This window comes from Schistocerca americana, chromosome 6 (assembly GCF_021461395.2).
Source record: "Schistocerca americana isolate TAMUIC-IGC-003095 chromosome 6, iqSchAmer2.1, whole genome shotgun sequence".
Classification (NCBI taxonomy): Eukaryota; Metazoa; Arthropoda; class Insecta; order Orthoptera; family Acrididae; genus Schistocerca; species Schistocerca americana.
In genome coordinates this window covers 347,067,995-347,087,947 of record NC_060124.1, presented here as the reverse complement: position 1 = coordinate 347,087,947, position 19,953 = coordinate 347,067,995, and the positions used below count along the sequence as shown (strand labels likewise).

The window sequence follows — 19,953 nt, the reverse complement described above, 5'->3', positions numbered from 1 at the left end:
GAAGAGGCCCAGAGTGATTTTAGATTTATTGCAGTACAAGAGAGATTGCACTCCTTCCACCGTTTTTAATGCAGCATTTTCTGCCATATTATCTGAGCACCACGACTATGTAGCTGTTTTTACGGATGGGTCTAAACAAGGGGATTCTGTTGGTTGCTCAGTTGTTTTTCCAAATCGTGTCCTCAAGGTCCGACTGCCTCAGACTTTTACTGTCTTTGATGCAGAATTGTTTGCAATCTTGCGGGCACTGGAGCACATGAGACATTCTTCCTCTCCTAAATTTCTTGTCTGTTCCGATTCACTCAGTGCCCTTCACTCATTGCAACGTTTGTATCCGGCGTACAAAATTGTCCAGACCATCCAGGATGCCCTCCTCCGACTACAGCGGCTGGGGAAGGTTGTAGCTTTCCGCTGGGTTCCGGGGCATGTTGGCATTGCTGGGAATGAAAGGGCAGATCTCGCAGCCAAGGAGGCGTGTCTTGCCCCACAAGTATCTCAGTGTGCTATCCCCTTGCACGTACTCACCTCGCTGTTGAGCTCACGGGTCATGCGTCGGTGGGAGGATGAGTGGCTGGAAGTGACTGACAATAAGCTCCGTATAGTCAAGCCCACAACGCGTGTGTGGTGTACTTCCTTTCAGCCCCATCGATGGGATGAGGTTCTCCTCACTCGGCTTCGAATAGGCCACAGCCCTATGACGCATGGCTTCCTGCTCCGGCGAGAGGACCCTACAATGTGTGGTGCTTGCGGCATCCAGGTCACTGTGCACCACGTTTTATTGGATTGCGTTTTATTTTCTGACCAGCGGGTCGCAGCTGACTTGCCAGCGGACCTTCCATCTCTTTTAGGCAACACTCGGATGAATGTGGTTAAAGATTTAAAGTTCTGTGCCCTGTCAAATGTTTTTACAAAGATTTTAGGGAGAGGATTTTAATTTGCTCACTGTGTGACAAGCTCACCCATATTTTATGTAAGTGGCCAGCCAATAACAATTTCCTGTGACATTCTTGTTGCTATGTTTCCCCTTTCCTTAGGTTTTACTTTCTTATGTAGCATTTTCCTTCTTTTCCTGCTTTCTTTGAGTGTGCGCTTTAGTTTTCTTAGGTCTGTCCACATTCGTTCCTTTTAATGTGTGTCAGGGCGCTGATGACCTCGATGTTGAGCACCCATAAGCCCCAACACACCACCACCACTGTCACAACAAAGTTATCATACTAGTACAAGTACTACAGACATAATAATGGAATATCACTTTCAAGGCATTTTTTAAAAGTACAAATTTAGACATATAAATTAAAATTTTTGGCAATAAATTTACACACAATCAAAGTACTCATCTACATCATAAAAAGTTTTGCTTAAAAGGTAATTTTTAAGCTCAGTCTTAAATTTTACTTCATCTATTATTGCCTTCATGTACACCGTCAGAGCATTGTAGAGTTTTATTCCAAAATAACTTACATGCTTTTGGGTTTGTGTTGTCCTTACCCTTTCTACATACAAATTCTTACAAGTTCTAGTATTATAATTATGGCAGTCCTCATTTGTACGTAGATTTTTCATATGTGCTCTTGTACACAGAATGCTTTTAAAAATATACAGTGATGGTATTGTGAGTATTTGCAGTTCTTTGAAAAGGGGCCTACAATGAGTTCTTGGAGAGTTATGTGTTATGATTCATATAGCTCTTTTCTGAAATTTGAAGATATCTGTTAAGCTTGATTTAGTTTTACCCCAGAACACTATGCCATAAGACACGGTGGACTGAAAGTAAGCAAAATACACCAGTCTAGTACAGTCCTCAATGCAAAACATGCCGAATTGAGCCTGTGGGATAAGTACTTGAGATGGTCTTTCCAGCTTAAGTTTTGATCAATGTGCATGCCCAAAAACTTTGTGGATTGTACACTCTCTGTCTTCTTATCCATTAGTTTTAACTGGAGGTCCATATCTTGAGTTGCCTTACATTGGCACCAGTGTAGTTAGGATGTAAAGAGAAGGATAAGGGTGTTGGGGGGAGGGGGGGGGGGGAGGAGTGAGGGCTTAGGGGATGGGGTTTTGAGGCAGTATAGGGATGGTTGATTGATTACTTGTTTTGAACTAGTAAGTATTTGATGTTCTGAAGGAAAAATTTTTCTTAGTTCAGTTTGGTCATTGAGTAAGTTGTCAGCTGCTATATGTGTATTGATAAAGATTTCAGTTTCTTCAAGAAGGTCAAGTATCATGCCTTTCTTGGAAAAATGGAGTATTTGGAGGTTTTGTTCTATGTTGTTTGCAAGATGATTGTGTTGGGCAAGATGTTGAGGCAAAGCTGGATGTGTTCAGGTTGTAAAGACAGAGTGCTTCAATGTGTACTTTAAATCTCTGTTGTATAGTGGTTTTGATGCTGTGCATGATTTTATTTTGTATTTTGTAGTAGGTGAAGAAGCTTATTTTTTTTTGTATGTCTTGAAGAGATTGGAAATTTGGTGAGAAATCTTCCCTAGGAAAGGCAGGCTTATAAATGTGTCTTCTTGTTTGTGGGTGGTTGTTGAGCAGTTGGTTGATTTAATTTTGTTGTATGGATTAGTTAATCTATTATACAAAGATTGTACTCATGTTGGAGGCAGTTGATTTTATAATTTCCATTTCTTTTTGTCTTCCACATGTGTCCATTGGGATTCTAAGTCGGTGATTAACCATTGTTCTGAAGAATGCTTTTTTATGTTGGTCTGGATGGCAAGATGAGTTATTTATGGTAATGGTGGTTGTTGGCTTCCTGTAAATTTGAAATTTATGCTTTTGATTTTTATTTGAGATAGTTGAATTAAGGCAGTTAATGCCTTATGGTGGTTCATGATCCACAGTGAACTGAATTATGTGGTGTAATTTATTAAGTTCTTTGGGTAGATTTTCTATTTCTGTTGTTGTTCCATTGAACAGAATGAGAGTGTCATCAACATAGCATTTGTAATAAAGCAGTTTATCTTTCATTTGGGTTTTCGATCTAAAAAAGTTGTTTTTAAGAGTGTTAATATGTATGTCAGCTAGCAAGCCTGCAAGACTGCTACCCATTGCCAGTCCATCTTCCTGAATGTAAAACTTGTTGAACAGGAAGTAGTTGTGTGCTAATGTAAGCTCCAGGACCTCTACGAGATCATAGATTTCAGCTGTACCCATTGTTCCATGTTTGAGTAAGTTATTTCCTAGTATGCTGATTGTTTCCTGACAGATATGTTTGCATATAAGTTGACTATGTCAAGAGATGCAAATCAAGCTGTAGCTTGGATGGGGATTTCTATTATGCTACTGATGAGCTCATAACTGTTTCTCATGGAGAAGTTATTTTCAAATACATATGACTTGCGGGTAATGTCATTAAGTTTCCTGGTGACATTATACCTAACTATTGATGGACTTCACAGTGCAATGTATCGGACATTCTGGTTTATGGACCTTAGGTTGTGATGTAAATTTTGGTGCTGATGGGTTTGTCACTGTGCAATTCTTTGCTTCTGTTGGTGTCAAGAAGGGCAGTTTTTAAGTAACTTTCTAATTTTATCTTGGAATTTGGGAGTAGGGTCATATACTATTTATTTTGTGTTATTATTTCTGAAGAATTCATAAGTTTTGTTAATATAATCTGATTCATATATGACAACAGCTGTCCCACATTTGTCTGCTCTAACAATGAGCGCATTCTCGGTTTAAAGTTAAGTCATCAGATCACTTGAAGTTTGTTCTTGAATTAATTAATTAATTGTATTTTAAGCTCTCATGTTATACCAAACTAATTAAAGTATTTTTCCATATATTAATTGTAATACATGCAAACAAAAACAAACACATCTCTGAGCAAAGTAGCCCTATGTCAAATCTATATGTCAAGAACTTTGTAACAAACAACAGTTGTACAGAACATGCTGGATGCAGGAAAAGTTTTGCTATCACAGTGTAAATGTATACAGATTGTGAAAAAGAGCGCGAAGTGATGTACCAACTGGCCATCAAGATCGAAGCAGACAGATGGATACTAATAGGAAAAAGCTGCCCGCACTGTCACGGTAAGTACAAAACTAAAATTTTGCATCCATATCGACAGGTAAACAATGCTCATGGTGATACATTAAAGCATGTTCCATCTCTTTGTCACAGAGTCAGCACCCAGCATTATGCTAGTGGTAGTGGTGTAACTTCCAAAAACCCATCTGAAGATGAAACTGAAAAGGTTTGAAAACTGGTCATGGAATAATAAATAACTATTAAAAAAAGTGACTGGTTGCAGTTTTATGTATCTATAGCGTTCAAAGCTTTGTGCAACTCCAGCTTGATTATGGATTCTCTGTATATGATTCAGATCAGCACTTGTATCTATTCATTATTAACACTTCTTACCATGAGGGGATCAGGCCAGCAGGCAGAGTTTTATGACTAATCCTCCTAACTTTTGTGCTGCCATCAAGCTGATCTTATTATGCTATGCCAAGCATAAAGCATCATTTCACTTATCCTGTCACCAATCTTCTATACTGTGCTTACCCTTTCATGAATTGACCTTTTGTGAGTCAAATTCTATCTGATTAAAAGTATCCAGACACCTTTTGTAATGTGGAATTTACCACTAGATGCTGTGAGGCAGACCCACATATATATAAAGGAGGCAAGGAGTATTGTATTTTAAGTAGAGAAAAGTAAAGGAAGAGCGAATTGGTCAGGAGAGCTCAGTGACTTTGAATGTGGACTAATCATAACACGTTACTTGAATAACAAATCAAACAGGGACATTTCAACCCTTCTAAAAGTGCCCAAGTCAACAGTCAGTGATGTGCCGGTGAACAACCAAAGCTACATCAAGACCAAGCAGACGTCACCTAATGATGGACAAGGAGAGTGGTTGTAAAAGAATTGCATGAAATTAACAGAAATAATCATTTATGAGTTCTGAAGTACTACCATTAGTTCAGCTAGCGCAATGACTGTGCATAAGGAGTTAGAAAAAGTGGGTATGATGATCGAGAAGCTCTTCATAAGTGACACATTTCTGTTGTTGAGCAAGTGCTAATGACACTTGAAGTGGTGTAAAGAGTGATGACACAAGACAGTGGATGACTGGAAATGAGTAATTTGGAATGACAAGTGACACTGCAATCTGTGACAATCCAATGGAAGGGTTGGCTCTCAACGAATGCCTGGAGAAAGTTACCTGGTGTTAAGTGTAGTGCCAACAGTGAAGTATGGAGGAGATGGTGTTATGATATAGGGGTGTTTTTCATGGTTAGGGTATGATCCTTTTATTGTACTTGAAAAAGGAGGAAGGACAATTAGTGTTTAATGTCCCATCGATTACCCAAGTTCTGACCTGAGCCCAATTGAGAAGCTTTGGGATGAGTTAAAACATCAACTTTTCGCCAGACCGCAGTGTCCAACATCACTGTCTTTCTCGATTTCAGCTCTTGAGAAAGAATAGACTGCTGTTCCTCCACAGAAATTCAGACTCCCCATTCAAAGTGTCCCCAGACCCAAACCATTGTAAAGGTGAAGGATGGACACACCCCATTTAGTGTACATCAATAGGGCTCCAGATACTTTCCATCAGATAGTGTGTATGAGCAATGAGCCCATCAGTGCTCTGTGTGACCAGTCACCTAGTGGCATCAATTGCAGATGAAATTCGTACTCATAAGTGAAAATGGGACTTAACACCACCTTGGTTGCTGAGGAGCCAAGAATTGTATCACATTCACTAGAGTGCACGAATAAAAATTTTCCAAAATAAATTTTTAGGTCTTTTTTCATCCAGATTTTAAGTGTTGACTGCAGTTATGTCAGTGTATATATACCAAGTGAAGCGCCACATTGTCTAAGATAGTGGACTGAAATTCAGGAATATGATTGTTCAAACTTCATCCAGCCATCCAGATTCAGGTTTTACATAATTTCCCTAAATTGCTTATCATAAATGTTGGGACGGTTCCTATGAAAATGTAACATGGATTATTTTTGTCTCCATTCTTTTCTAATCGGAGTATGTGCTCCATTTCTAATGACTGTGTCACTAATGGGATCTTAAAGCTTAAACTTCTGTTTCTTTTTTCATATACACTTAAGTTTTAAATAGGGGCTAGCCAGTTGTCTTGAGTGAATCTACCGCCAAGAATTAGCAAGCAAATGAATTTATGGCATATGTTGCTGAGCTGTCTTTGACCTTGAGGAGACTGAAACAGGTGGTACAGCAGCGCTCCAAGAAATACTTCACGTGTTTCTATTCCCCGACTGCTCTTCAGGCTAGTCAGCACTTTTACCCCATACAACAGGAAATCCATAACATTCGAGAGTGCTGTACTTGTTTACAAAAACAGAGGAAGGAGGTATCATTTTGCATAGTGCAAAGACACATGGGAATTCAGGGAAATGAAAGAAAACACGGCAAAACATTTTGCATTCTTTGTGCAAACCATTACCACACTGTTAGTGCACAATGTGAGGAACAAAAATTAGAAGTGAGGGATAATATGTTCTGGGCATTGAAATCAACCCTATTGCCATGACAACTTTTTCCAGCCATTGAGATGATATGAAGTGCATCAAGATTGAGTGTTGTCCCTTGAAACATGCATTCTTTCTCCAGCAGGAAGACAACCATTGAATGGTGCTTATAGAGTATGAATATCATTACACAGTTTGTATAAGAATTCCCTTCTACTTTGGGTTAGACCACTTGAAACATGCCAAAAATATTATACGAGGTCACTCCAGAAGAAATGCACTTTTTTTTTGTTTTTTTGTTTTTTTTGTTTTGAAATCCATCTTTTATTCTACATGTTTGAAAGTTTTACAGTGTGTAGATACATCCTTTAGGAGCAATATTTTCATTTCTCCAGATAATTTCCTTCCCTCTCAACTGCCTTATGCCATCTTGGAACCAGTGCCTGTATACTCGCATGGTAAAACTCTGGATCGACCTGTTGGAGCCACTATTTGGCAGTGTGCACAAGCATGATGCCACTCCATTGATTGCTTCTTCATCTCTGGTGAAAAATGATGGAGCCATGTTTCATCACCTGTCACAATTCTTCCAAGAAATTCATCTGCACCATTCTCGTACTGTTCCAAAAGTTCGCTGCATACCGTTTTTCTTGTTTCTTTGTGAGCCACTGTCAACATCCTGGGAACCCATCTGGCACAAACCTTTTTTAACGCCAACACTTTCAGTATTCTGCAAACATTTCCTTCCGCTATCCCAACGTAGTGTGCCAATTCGTTCACTGTGATGTGTGTGTCAGCAGTCACCAATTCGTTAACTCTCTGCACATTGTCTGGAGTGTGGGCAGTATGAGGCCTGCTGCTGCAAGGACAATCCTCAATATTGCAGTGCCCGCTTTCATCACGCAACCTGCTTGCCCACCGACTAACTTGTACTGCGATCGACAGCAGCATCTCCATACACCTTTTTCAACCACTTGTGGATGTTTCCCACTGTCTCGTCTTCATACCACAGGAATTCTATGACAGCAAATTGCTTCTGACGAACATCAAGTGTAGTAGACATCTTGAAGACATGCTGTGTTGGCGCCACTCGTGGGAACAGGTTGAACTAAGTTTGAAAACAAGCGGTAACGATGTATCTCCACACTGTAAAACTTCCACGCATGCAGAATGAAAACTGTATTTTTACAAAAATAGTGTGCATTTCTTTTGGAGTGACCCTCGTAGTATCTCTCTAGTCTGTGACTGAGCAAGGTGGCGCAGTGGTTAGCACACTGGACTTGCATTCGGGAGGATGATGGTTCAAACCCATCTCCGGCCATCATGATTTCGATTTTCCGTGATTTCCCTAAATCGTTTCAGGGAAATGCCGGGATGGTTCCTTTGAAAGGGCACAGCCGATTTCCTTCCCCATCTGAGCATGTGCTCCATCTCTAATGACCTCGTTGCTGATGGGACGTTAAACCCTAATCTCCTCCTCCTCTAGTCAGTTGGTAATCTGGCCATTGCTAGCTTTGCTTCTGCATCGGTACAAAAGCAGATTTCAGGAGCCACATCAAACTCGTGGTCTTATCCCAGTGGGAGATGCAATGGGCCGTCTGCACTGAAATGTTGCACTGTGGGCAGATAATGGATCCCATACCCCAAGAGGAACAGTGCTTATCTCTGTAGGCATAAGGCAGGTGTGGTTGGAATATTAGTATGTGGGCTGAACAGTGCTAAAAGAGGCTTATGATTTGTTAACAGGATAAATTGCTGTCCATACATGTAGTGGTGAAATTTGTTCGGTGCAAAAATGGTAGCTAAGGCTTCCTTTTCAGCCTGACTGATTTCACTGTGCCTGTTAACATCTTGGAAACAAGTGCATTTGGATGCTCAACTCCATCAACATTGTGAGAAAGAATGGACTTCAAGCCATAGTCACATGCATCTGCTGTGTGGAAGTGTGTACAGAATCAGCTAAGTGAAAAATCAGTGCAATACACACATTTATTTATGTATAAAAGCAGACTTTAGAATTTTCCTTTGGAGACTGCATGTACAAGATTTGTGCATGCCAGTTTGAAGTTCTAGACAGCAAACGCAAGAGCGTAAGTGAAGGAAAGGGCCCATTGTGAGAGAGGAAGATGGAGAAGAGAGAGAGAGAGAGAGAGAGAGAGAGAGAGAGAGAGGGAAGTGTGGTCATGCGACGGGGGAAAAAACCAAACTTTTGCTTGGTGGAGTAAAGGTGATGTACAGTATTAACATACAAAAAACAGTTCTATCAGGAGTCATGTGATGAGTGACAAAACTCAGGGTAATGGTGGTGGCTTTAAAAATAGTGCCAAGTAAATATACATTGCCAGAAAATAAATGCTCCAGCCTCAAGGACTGTATTCAGTGGCTTCAGGCTATGATATGTGCATACTGATGGGTTGTAGCATTAATGATTCATCACACTCATCTGATATCAGATGGTGTTCAGGAGGCCTGCCTGTGTATTGACTCTGCAGGCAGTATCTGTGCTGAGTTAGAGGTGAATATAGTTTGCAGCATTCATTGTAAGGTACAATGATGCCCCACTGATGAGCACGTACTCCTGTTGAACAGTTTTGGCCATTTGAACAGGATCATATTGCAGGTTTGCAGGAAGCTGGATGGACGAATCAGAAAATTGCTACACATGCTAGGCACTGCTTTCAGCAGTGATCTGTGGAACACTCCCACACCTGTAGACTAGGTTCTGGACATATGCATAATATGGACGCAGATCGAGATTGATGCATTGTCAAGCAGTGGTAGCCAACCAAATATCATACAGGAACAAAATCTGGGCACAGGTTGCACCTGCTGTGTTGTTAGGTATTATTGGGAGTCATTTGCTTGCACCAGGATTAAGATCGTGATGCTCCTGCCCCAGCTACCACTGACATCATGACAACTCCAAGTGTGGCTACTTTGCTGTTGTGGAAGAGTTGACTGTAGAGTGGAAAGGCAGTCTCTTGTATTCAGTGATGAGAGTAGGTTCTGCCTGAGTGTGAATGATGGGTGAAACATTTATGGCACGTACTTGATGAGCTGCCTATTCCAGAATGCACTTGCCCACATTACACACATCCCATTCCGGAATTCGTGCAATGGCGGAGCATTAATTACAACTCATGGTCACATTTGTTTTTCTGCAGGGTACAGTAACCATTGCCTGCTACATTACACAGGCTGTTATCCCCATGCTACTGCCATTTCTTTGACAGGAAGGTGATGTTCTTTTTTAGCAGGACAGTGCACATCCACGTACGGCTCTGTGACACAGTAGAATGACTGTCCTGACCTGTAAAATCACCAGATCTCTCACCAGTTAGAAACTTATGAGACATAGTGAAGAAGGAACTTCACTGTGTTCACTAGATGACACACGGTGAAGTAGGAACTTAACTCCTTTTGTAGAACTGGCAAGAGCCATCGCTGAATTGCAGCAAAAGACACAAGATGCTTGGGACAGTCTGGATTCCATTTGACACCTTTTTGAGTGGTTGCATGTGAGAATACATGTCTCCGTTGCCACAAGAAGGGGTGCACTGTGTATCAGTGTGCTTGTTTGGGCACCCTTTACTGGTACATGTGCTTCATTTGGCCTGAATTTGTCATCATATAATCCTACAGTGATCAATTCAATAAAGTGACCTTGCCCTTGAGGGTGCTGAGTTTTTTTTTTAAATTTTCTGTCAGTATAGTAAACTGTGGACCGTACATATTGGCAGTTGGCAGTGCTATGTCGCTGGAGTATGCTTGCAACCACTTTTGTGCTTGTTAATGAGGAAGTGCTGCTGATTGTGTGGACTGTATGCTGTTGTTGATGTCCATAGCAATCAATATCTTGTATTCTTGGTATGGTACAGGTACTTGAGGTATAATCTGGACAGTGAAAGACAAGTCCTGACAGTTAAAATGGGTTTGGTACAGCTACCTAGCATGTCTGGCACAACCAATCACATAACATTATTTTGTTTACTCTTCTGTGGGAGTCTCTCAATGGAGCTGCAGCTCTATAAGTGATGTTGATATCACCAGCAGTCTTTTTTCGGTGCACACTTGAAAACTGACCACACCATTCTCAGCTGTCATGGCTCTTCTTTTGCTATAACAAATGTAGTGGTTTCTCAACCTATTAGTGTTAATGATACTCATTTTTCCCTTAAACTCCACTGACAAAATACTGTCCATCTCCTATAAATCACTACTAGGAATTCATTTGGTGATGGTGATTAAAGATGTTTCCTCAGTAACAGTGCTACTTCTTCTAGTCACAAAGTGATACCAACGTGGCTATTTGCCTATTTCAGTGTTGTTGAAATCTTGGGCTTCTTAAATATTGACCAATCTAAAACATAGTAAAATACATTTCTCATCCAGCACTCATATGCTGTACAGTTTACTATGTCAAATTGCTGTGGCTAATTTCTGTTATGATACGGGTCTCATAATTCAGAACTGTCTCCTCATTGCTTCTGACATTCCATGGCATCACACCTATCAGTATGTTACCTGGAATGTGGCACATGAATAAAATATTCATCTTCAAAAACTTTTTCCCTTTCTGACTGTCAGTACAGACAACATCCACTTGAGGTTGCTCTACAAATTTCACTTACATGGTCTCCTGTTGTTTACAAAAAATGATTTACACATACACTCCTGGAAATGGAAAAAAGAACACATTGACACCGGTGTGTCAGACCCACCATACTTGCTCCGGACACTGCGAGAGGGCTGTACAAGCAATGATCACACGCACGGCACAGCGGACACACCAGGAACCGCGGTGTTGGCCGTCGAATGGCGCTAGCTGCGCAGCATTTGTGCACCGCCGCCGTCAGTGTCAGCCAGTTTGCCGTGGTATACGGAGCTCCATCACAGTCTTTAACACTGGTAGCATGCCGCGACAGTGTGGACGTGAACCGTATGTGCAGTTGACGGACTTTGAGCGAGGGCGTATAGTGGGCATGCGGGAGGCCGGATGGACGTACCGCCGAATTGCTCAACACGTGGGGCGTGAGGTCTCCACAGTACATCGATGTTGTCGCCAGTGGTCGGCGGAAGGTGCACGTGCCCGTCGACCTGGGACCGGACCGCAGCGACGCACGGACGCACGCCAAGACCGTAGGATCCTACGCAGTGCCGTAGGGGACCGCACCGCCACTTCCCAGCAAATTAGGGACACTGTTGCTCCTGGGGTATCGGCGAGGACCATTCGCAACCGTCTCCATGAAGCTGGGCTACGGTCCCGCACACCGTTAGGCCGTCTTCCGCTCACGCCCCAACATCGTGCAGCCCGCCTCCAGTGGTGTCGCGACAGGCGTGAATGGAGGGACGAATGGAGACGTGTCGTCTTCAGCGATGAGAGTCGCTTCTGCCTTGGTGCCAATGATGGTCGTATGCGTGTTTGGCGCCGTGCAGGTGAGCGCCACAATCAGGACTGCATACGACCGAGGCACACAGGGCCAACACCCGGCATCATGGTGTGGGGAGCGATCTCCTACACTGGCCGTACACCACTGGTGATCGTCGAGGGGACACTGAATAGTGCACGGTACATCCAAACCGTCATCGAACCCATCGTTCTACCATTCCTAGACCGGCAAGGGAACTTGCTGTTCCAACAGGACAATGCACGTCCGCATGTATCCCGTGCCACCCAACGTGCTCTAGAAGGTGTAAGTTAACTACCCTGGCCAGCAAGATCTCCGGATCTGTCCCCCATTGAGCATGTTTGGGACTGGATGAAGCGTCGTCTCACGCGGTCTGCACGTCCAGCACGAACGCTGGTCCAACTGAGGCGCCAGGTGGAAATGGCATGGCAAGCCGTTCCACAGGACTACATCCAGCATCTCTACGATCGTCTCCATGGGAGAATAGCAGCCTGCATTGCTGCGAAAGGTGGATATACACTGTACTAGTGCCGACATTGTGCATGCTCTGTTGCCTGTGTCTATGTGCCTGTGGTTCTGTCAGTGTGATCATGTGATGTATCTGACCCCAGGAATGTGTCAATAAAGTTTCCCCTTCCTGGGACAATGAATTCACGGTGTTCTTATTTCAATTTCCAGGAGTGTACATAGCCCGATCATTTTCTTCATTTATTCATACCAGACAAGCCACAACTTCTTACAACTCAACAACAGCTCCCAAACAACTAATCACTATTTTCTACAACAACAACCAACTGCTTTGGCTTGACACAGGCCCAGCATAATAAAGCAACTATCCATGATGATAAAATTCTTTATTAGTTTTAACATTTTCGTACAGTTATGATGAAAAATTACTTCTTCACACAAAAACTTAAGTGTGGTGTAAGTTTTACAGTATTTAAGATAATATCTGACACTGTCTGTCTTCTTGTACAGTTTATTCTTTATACAAAATTTCATAAAGTATTGATATTGAATAGTTGTTTTTGATGTATGCAAATTGCTACTGACATACTTAATTATTTATATTACTACCGGTTACAGAAGTTTTCAATGCTTAAGTTACATTATTTGGTTTAACTAACTACCTTATAAACCACCTTAAAGATTATGATCCACTGAACTATTTACAGTCTCAGTAACTGGTCATGACATTATGCATTGTTTTTCCAGAACTTTCTGTTTGATAATTTTGCTTATTTTGTATAATGGTTGTATTACATGGGTGAATTATCTTCCTGGGTTCGAATTTATGGCTTTAACAGAATGTAATTACATTTAAGTGGAAGTCCAAATCATCATAATTTTGCAAATGGAACTGTATAATTGACATCTTATTTACAGGTCATTCAGTAATTCCAAATATTATTAGATAATGAACAATAAATAAGTAAGCATAAACACAAAGGTAAATATATGCTAGCACAATGTATTGAGTAATTCAGTAAAGTTCGAGTTTTTTTTACTCCTGTCTGAAATCTTAGATCATCACATCATGACAAGCTCCTTGTCAGGGCACTGTTTTAGTGTAGCAGTTACACCTGTTTACAAGAAGGGTAGCAGAGGTGATCCACAAAACTTCTGTCCAATATCAATTTACATCCATCTGTTGTAAAATGTTAGAATATATTCTTAGCACAAATGTGATGTGTTGCACAGCCTCATGCTAACTTACATGTATCCCAAAAACTGAGAGATGTGAAACCCAACTTACGCTTTTCTCACTTGGCATCCTGAAAGCCATGGATCAAGGCACTCAGATAGATGCAGTATTTCTAGACTTCCAAAAAGCATTTTACCCACAAGCAGAGATTCCCAGTGGTGGGATCGCCTTTTGGAACCCATTTATACAGTGATGTAGGTTAAGATCCCAAGTACCACACCATGCAGCCATTCAAACTGATGGGCTCTCATTCGTGAGTAATTGGCAAAAAAATTTCAGAATTTCATATGATGCCCTACAGCTTTAACAAAGGACTTTTTCTCAAATTAGTTGTGCAGTGTAATGGTTAAGGTAGAGTCCTCACATAGAAAGAGCTGTAGGTTCCAGCCATATCAGGTGCTGTGAAATTTTTTATTCTTAAATTTTTGTCAAAATGACTTTGATCTTTATTTTTATTTGATTAATTGCTCTAAATGTAATTGTTTTTATGTATTAACTTTGATTTAATTTCTGTCATTTTATCATCCTACATTTTTGTCCATGTTAATGCATTCATTATTTCTATTCCTCATTTTGCTTGAATTTCATTTTACTTACAATCCCTTCATTCATTTAAATCTTCATCTACATTCTATTGTCCATAATGCAATAAGAATTTATGTTTTAAATGTTTGTGTGATGATTACCATCCAAAAAATGTCCATCTTGTAACAAAAAATACATTTTTGATGCCATACAGTCAATATAAATATAGTATGCCATCTTTTGCTCTTTAACTACTACATTGGCATTTTAAGATATTTAAATACTATGACAGATAAATAAACAAAAAAATTCACACGTACAAAGATTCCAAGAGGTAAAAGAAGGATATGAATAAAATATGAGAGCAGTTGAAAAAGTTAATACAATAGTTAAAATGGTGTGACACAGGAATAGAAATAAAAGAAATGTATCTAAAAAACAATTAACTAATAAAAATAAACATAAGTTGTTTAGTTAAAAAGATATAAGAAAAAATTTCAAAGCACCTGCCAAGACTCAAACCCATAACCTTTCAAATTGAGGACTCTACCTTAACCATAAACCTATGCAACCACTTTGTAAAACAGTCCTTTGTTAATGCTGTAGAACATTACACAAAATTTTGGTGTGATACCTGGGACTTAAACCTACATCAGTGAGTAGATGGTTTCAAAAAGTTGATCCCATCACTGTGGACTTTTCCTTGCCAGCTGGTGTTACACTATCATATTTATTTGACAAAGATTTGATCAAAGAAATGATGAAATATTGGTCAAATATGTTTGACAAAGAAATTTGATGTGGCACTAAAAAGGGGTATTACACTGTCATCATATTTTTTGTCAAAGTTCAATATGGCTGACAACAACTTGTTATTATGCACAGCAGTTGCATGTACCACAATTGAACTGTGTGTGCATTTGGAGGAAAAGCGGGGGAAAAAAAAGAAATCTACCTGGGTGAAACTGTGGGTTTTATGACAATACGATAAAAGCATTCAACAAAATTTGTTACATGAGCTTCTAGTGAAGGACGTCAAGATGTACGTAAATTACTTAAGAATGGACGAGCATACATTTCGGTATTTGCTCAGTGAAGTGTCTTGCCATATCACAAAGCACAATACTCACTTAAGAACTGCTATATCTGCAGAAGACAGGCTCACAGTAACACTCTGATTTCTTGCTACAGGAGAGAGTTACTCTAGCTTACAGTACAGCACTTGAATACCACAGTGCACATTAACTAAACTAATACCTGAAATGTGTGAAAGCAATTTATAAAGCACTAAAGGACCAATATCTGAAAGTAAATAAATGTTCCATACACTTTATGTGCATTAAGAACTATTTTTATTGTAGATCAAAGTAATAATTACATTTTCTGTCCCACAACTTTAAAATTAATAGAAACATATGAAGCTGATGAGGTGCTTTACAATGTGAGACATCCTGAGATCCTGAGTACAAAAAATAATGACCTCTGCTTTTTTTTTTTTTTTTAGCTTTCCAGTCTTCTTAATCCTTTTTTGTACTCAGCGTGCCTCACATTTTAAAGCACCTCATCATCTTCATACCTTTCTATTAATATTGCAGTTGACGGCACACGTGAATTAAACATCGCAGCCATGTTTATAAACACACTACTGGTGACAGAATACTGCATTGATGCTAGCACTCCAAGTGGTAACATTTCACATTGCAGTGAACAGAAGACAGGCGACTTTTATGAACAAATCTACAGTGAGGCTCTAGATTTGATCATATTTATTTGATGACAGACAAGATTTGACAAAGTTCCCTATTACACCATCAAATTTCTTTGACATAATTATTTAACATCAACTTTGACAAAGAAATATGATAGTGTAATACCAGCCTTATGAACAACAGTACGATCATATGGGATGTATATAAAAAAAAAGTGACTGGATTCAGAATTTCTAAGGACACACGCTTCCATGGAAACCACAAAAACAAATTAGTCTATTTACAATGTGCACAGAGGCATTTAGACAATCATTCTTCCCTCATTCTATTAGCAAATGGAATGGGGAGAAACCATAATATGTTGCAGAACGGGGATGTATCCATTACCATGCTCTTCGCAGTGATTTACAGAATATGAACGTAGATGTAGATATACTTGTAACAAAGCACTCTATGTCCAGAAGGATCCCTGGGAAACAAAAGCATCAAATATTTATCAGCAAGTGGAAGATATGTTGTTTTTTCTTTGCAGTCACTTTTGGCAGAATAATAATTGAATGAATTCTGGGATTATAGCACCTAAAACTCCAGGTAATAGAAAAATAAGTTTGAAAAAGTGAAATCAGTATCAAAATTGAGATGAAGAAGGAGATATTTCAGAAGTGGAAATTTCACTACATGTAAGAAATGCTGCCAACATTGATGCAATGTAGCAAGGACAAACACAAAAAGATTCTTTAGATAAACTGATTGAGATATTCAGAACCTTTTCATGTTATACAACACTGAAGATCAAATATGAAGATAAACTAACTGCTAAGGAGGCAAGTTGTTTATAGCATGTCTTTTAAAGTAAGGTACAAAAAAATTATAGAAGGTGCCACAGGAGACAAATATGAATCAGGGTGAGTTTCACATGCTGTAATATAGAATTCATACTATAAAAATCGCCAGATAGGAAGAGTTGCCTTTGACAGTTATTAACATTCTTTGAGTAGATGACACGACAGAAAGAACTGCTGTGAGAAGAAACATGTTTTTCTTTTTTTTCCCCATCAGTTACTGTTCATTTTGAAATAGGATGATTTCAATTTAATATTCTTTTTGTTTTCTAGTCAACTCTGAAAGTGCTGAATGTCTCTGGCAATGGTTTACATTCCTTACTGGACTTGGCTCCTCTTCGTAAGTTGACATTTCTTTCAGCAAAGGATAACAGGTTGTTGGACGTGGGTGACATCACAAATGTTGTAAGTGGGTGGTATATTCTTTCTTCACTTGAGCTACAGGGTAACCCTGTTTGCAAATGCCACCACTATCGTGAGAATATAATTGCAGCTGCCAATAGGATTGGTAAGTATTGCATTGACATAACTTTTTCTTGTGTGTGTGTGTGTGTGTGTGTGTGTGTGTGTGTGTTCCAGTATCTGATATGTAAATAACGAAATCCTACATACTGATGAAATTATTTTCCACAATTCATGCTGTCATATGATCAAATAGACATGATTAACTGCAAAGGACTGACACTGTTGTTTCATCAGTACCAAAATAAAAACTTTTCTTTGTTACATGAAAGTTACAGTGTCACTTGGAGAACTGATTTATTTGAATATATTTTTATTAAGATTGTCTTGAGTAAGTTAAACATAATGACAAAGCTGACTGCTTTTGTTTGCTAAAAAATCAGCAAAACTCTAAAAAAATGCAGTAGATAGAAAAAGATTAAATATGAAATTGAAAAGTCCTTAAATATGAAAAAAAAACATTACACTGTAACATATCAGAGCCATGATGTGTACATCTCAGTTGTATAATGTGAACGGCTACTTCCAAATCCATACCGTTTATTGAGCAATGGTGTATATATGCTAAAGAGCGAAAGAAACTAATACACCTCCCCAATATCGTGTAGTGCCCCCTTGAGCATGCAGAAGTGCCACGACATGACATGGCATGCACTCGACTAATGTGTGAAGTAGTGTTGGAGGGAATTGATACCATGAATCCTGCAGGACTATCCGTAAAGCTGTAGGAGTACGAGGGGGTGGAGATCTCGTCTGAACATGTTGCAGGGCATCCCATATATGCTCAATAACGTTCATGTCTGGGGAGCTTGATGACCAGCAGAAGAGTTTAAACTCAGAAGAATGTTCCTGTAGCCAATCTGTAGCAATTCTGGACAGGTGAGGTGTCACATTGCCTGCTAGAGTTGCCCAAGTCCATCGGAATACACAATGGACATGAATGAATGCAGGAGATCAGACAAGATGCTTACGTATGTGCCACCTGACAGTCATATCTAGATGTATCAGGGTCCCATATCACTCCAACTGCACATGCCACACACCATTACAGAGCCTCCACCAGCTTGAATAGTTCCCTGCTGACATGCAGGATCCATAGATTCATGAGGTTGTCTCCATACCCATACATGTCCATCTGCTTGATACAATTTGAAATGGACTTGTCTGACCAGGCAACATGTTTCCAGTCATCAACAGGCCAATGTTGGTGCTGACAGGCCCAAGCAACGTGTAAAACTTTGTGTCGTGCAGTCATCAAGGGTACACAATTGGGCCTTTGGCTCTGAAAGCACATATCAATGATGTTTCATTGAATGGTCCACACACTGACACTAATTGATGGCCCAGCATTGAAATCTGTAGGAATTTTGTGGAAGGGTTGCACTTTTGTCACGTTGAACGATTCTCTTCACTCGTCATTGGCCTCGTTCTTGCAGGATCTTTTTCCGGCCACAGCAATGTTGGAGATTTGGTGTTTTACCGGATTCCTGATATCCACAGTATGTTGTTGCAGGACATTTTTCCAGCTGCAGTGATGTTGGAGATTTGGTATTTTACCGCCTTCCTGATATTCACAGTACACTCGTGAAATGGTCGCACGGGAAAATCCTCACTTCATCACTACCTCGGAAATGCTGTGTCCCATCATATGCTGACTATAACACCATGTACAAACTCACTTAAAACTTGATAACCTGCCATTTTAGCAGCAGTAACTGATCTAACAACTGCACCATATCGGACGGGCCCCCTCCACGCCCACACCGACGTGGTGACCAAACCAAAAGTTCTACTGTCACCTCCGTATAACATGTTAGTTTTTAAATCAGGAGTCACAGGATGTGGGCTGTGATGTTGTCCATGCATCTGGGAAGGATTACTCATTGACATGGTCCATCAGGAGACAGAAAGTGGACAAAGGCAATAAAAGGGTAGCGGTTTGTAATGCCAGAGGAAAAAAAGTGTCAAACCTCTGCGTCAGTAGGATGGGTAGTAAGGGCAGTAGCGGCTTGCTAGCTGTGACAGTGCATGCAAGGTGTGGTTATCTTGGTGTGAGCTATCGTGCATTGCTACCTTTTTCGTTGCGGGTGCTCGTTGTAGGGCCTGCTGCAGCAGCTGCGTCCCTATAACAGTTTGAAGTCATCATACATTAGTGGGCGATCGGCCATAGCTCGGCTCACAGTGTAGGGGGTGTGTGTGGCTGGTTTGCGTGTTGTGTACAGTATGGCTTCCCTGCTATTGCCTGTTTTTCGGCGGGTCGAGCATCTGGGGTTGCCAGTAGTAGCTGTTTTGTAAGGGCTCACCAGTACTGTTGTGTTAGCATGCTATGGACCATAGATGTTTAATTCCTTGCTAACAGTGTCTTTGGTCTATTATGTTTCCATCTATGGTTGTGGTCATAGTTCCCCATAGAAAGAATAAATGTGTTACGTGAGTGTGTCGTGTTTCTGTACAGTCGTGTGGAGAGTTTTTGGAATACCTGCAAGAGGGTATCTAGCCAATGTTCCCTGTGTAGATCCACAGTTCGTGTGTAACATGGTGCATTGCTTATGATTCTGAGTACTTTGTTCTTTATGAGCTGCAGATGGCGCAGGAATGTGGACGCAGCATATCCCCAGACGGGAGCAGTGTACGTCATCAAAATTCTAATAAGTGTGGTGTACATGGACCTGGACACCCTCCTATTCAGTGTGCTATGCCTATTAAGCATAGGATAGAGTTGTTTGAGCCTCATGTTTGCTTTGTTGGTCATGTGTTGAATGTGGTCCCCCCAGAGTAGTTTGTGGTCCAGCCAGACACTAAGGTATTTCACCTTCTCACAGAAACGTATTGGGCAT

At 40.5% G+C, this 19,953-nt stretch overlaps 1 protein-coding gene across 1 annotated transcript in view; it reads left to right on the top strand.

Annotated features, from left to right (window-relative positions):
• LOC124619839 (protein phosphatase 1 regulatory subunit 42-like) overlaps positions 1 to 19,953 on the top strand; it is a 102,423-nt gene that overhangs the window by 27,698 nt on the left and 54,772 nt on the right. Inside the window, exon 4 of the mRNA XM_047146447.1 lies at positions 16,928 to 17,162. Coding sequence (XP_047002403.1) covers positions 16,928 to 17,162 — 235 coding nt within the window. The remainder of the gene's footprint in view (positions 1 to 16,927; positions 17,163 to 19,953) is intronic.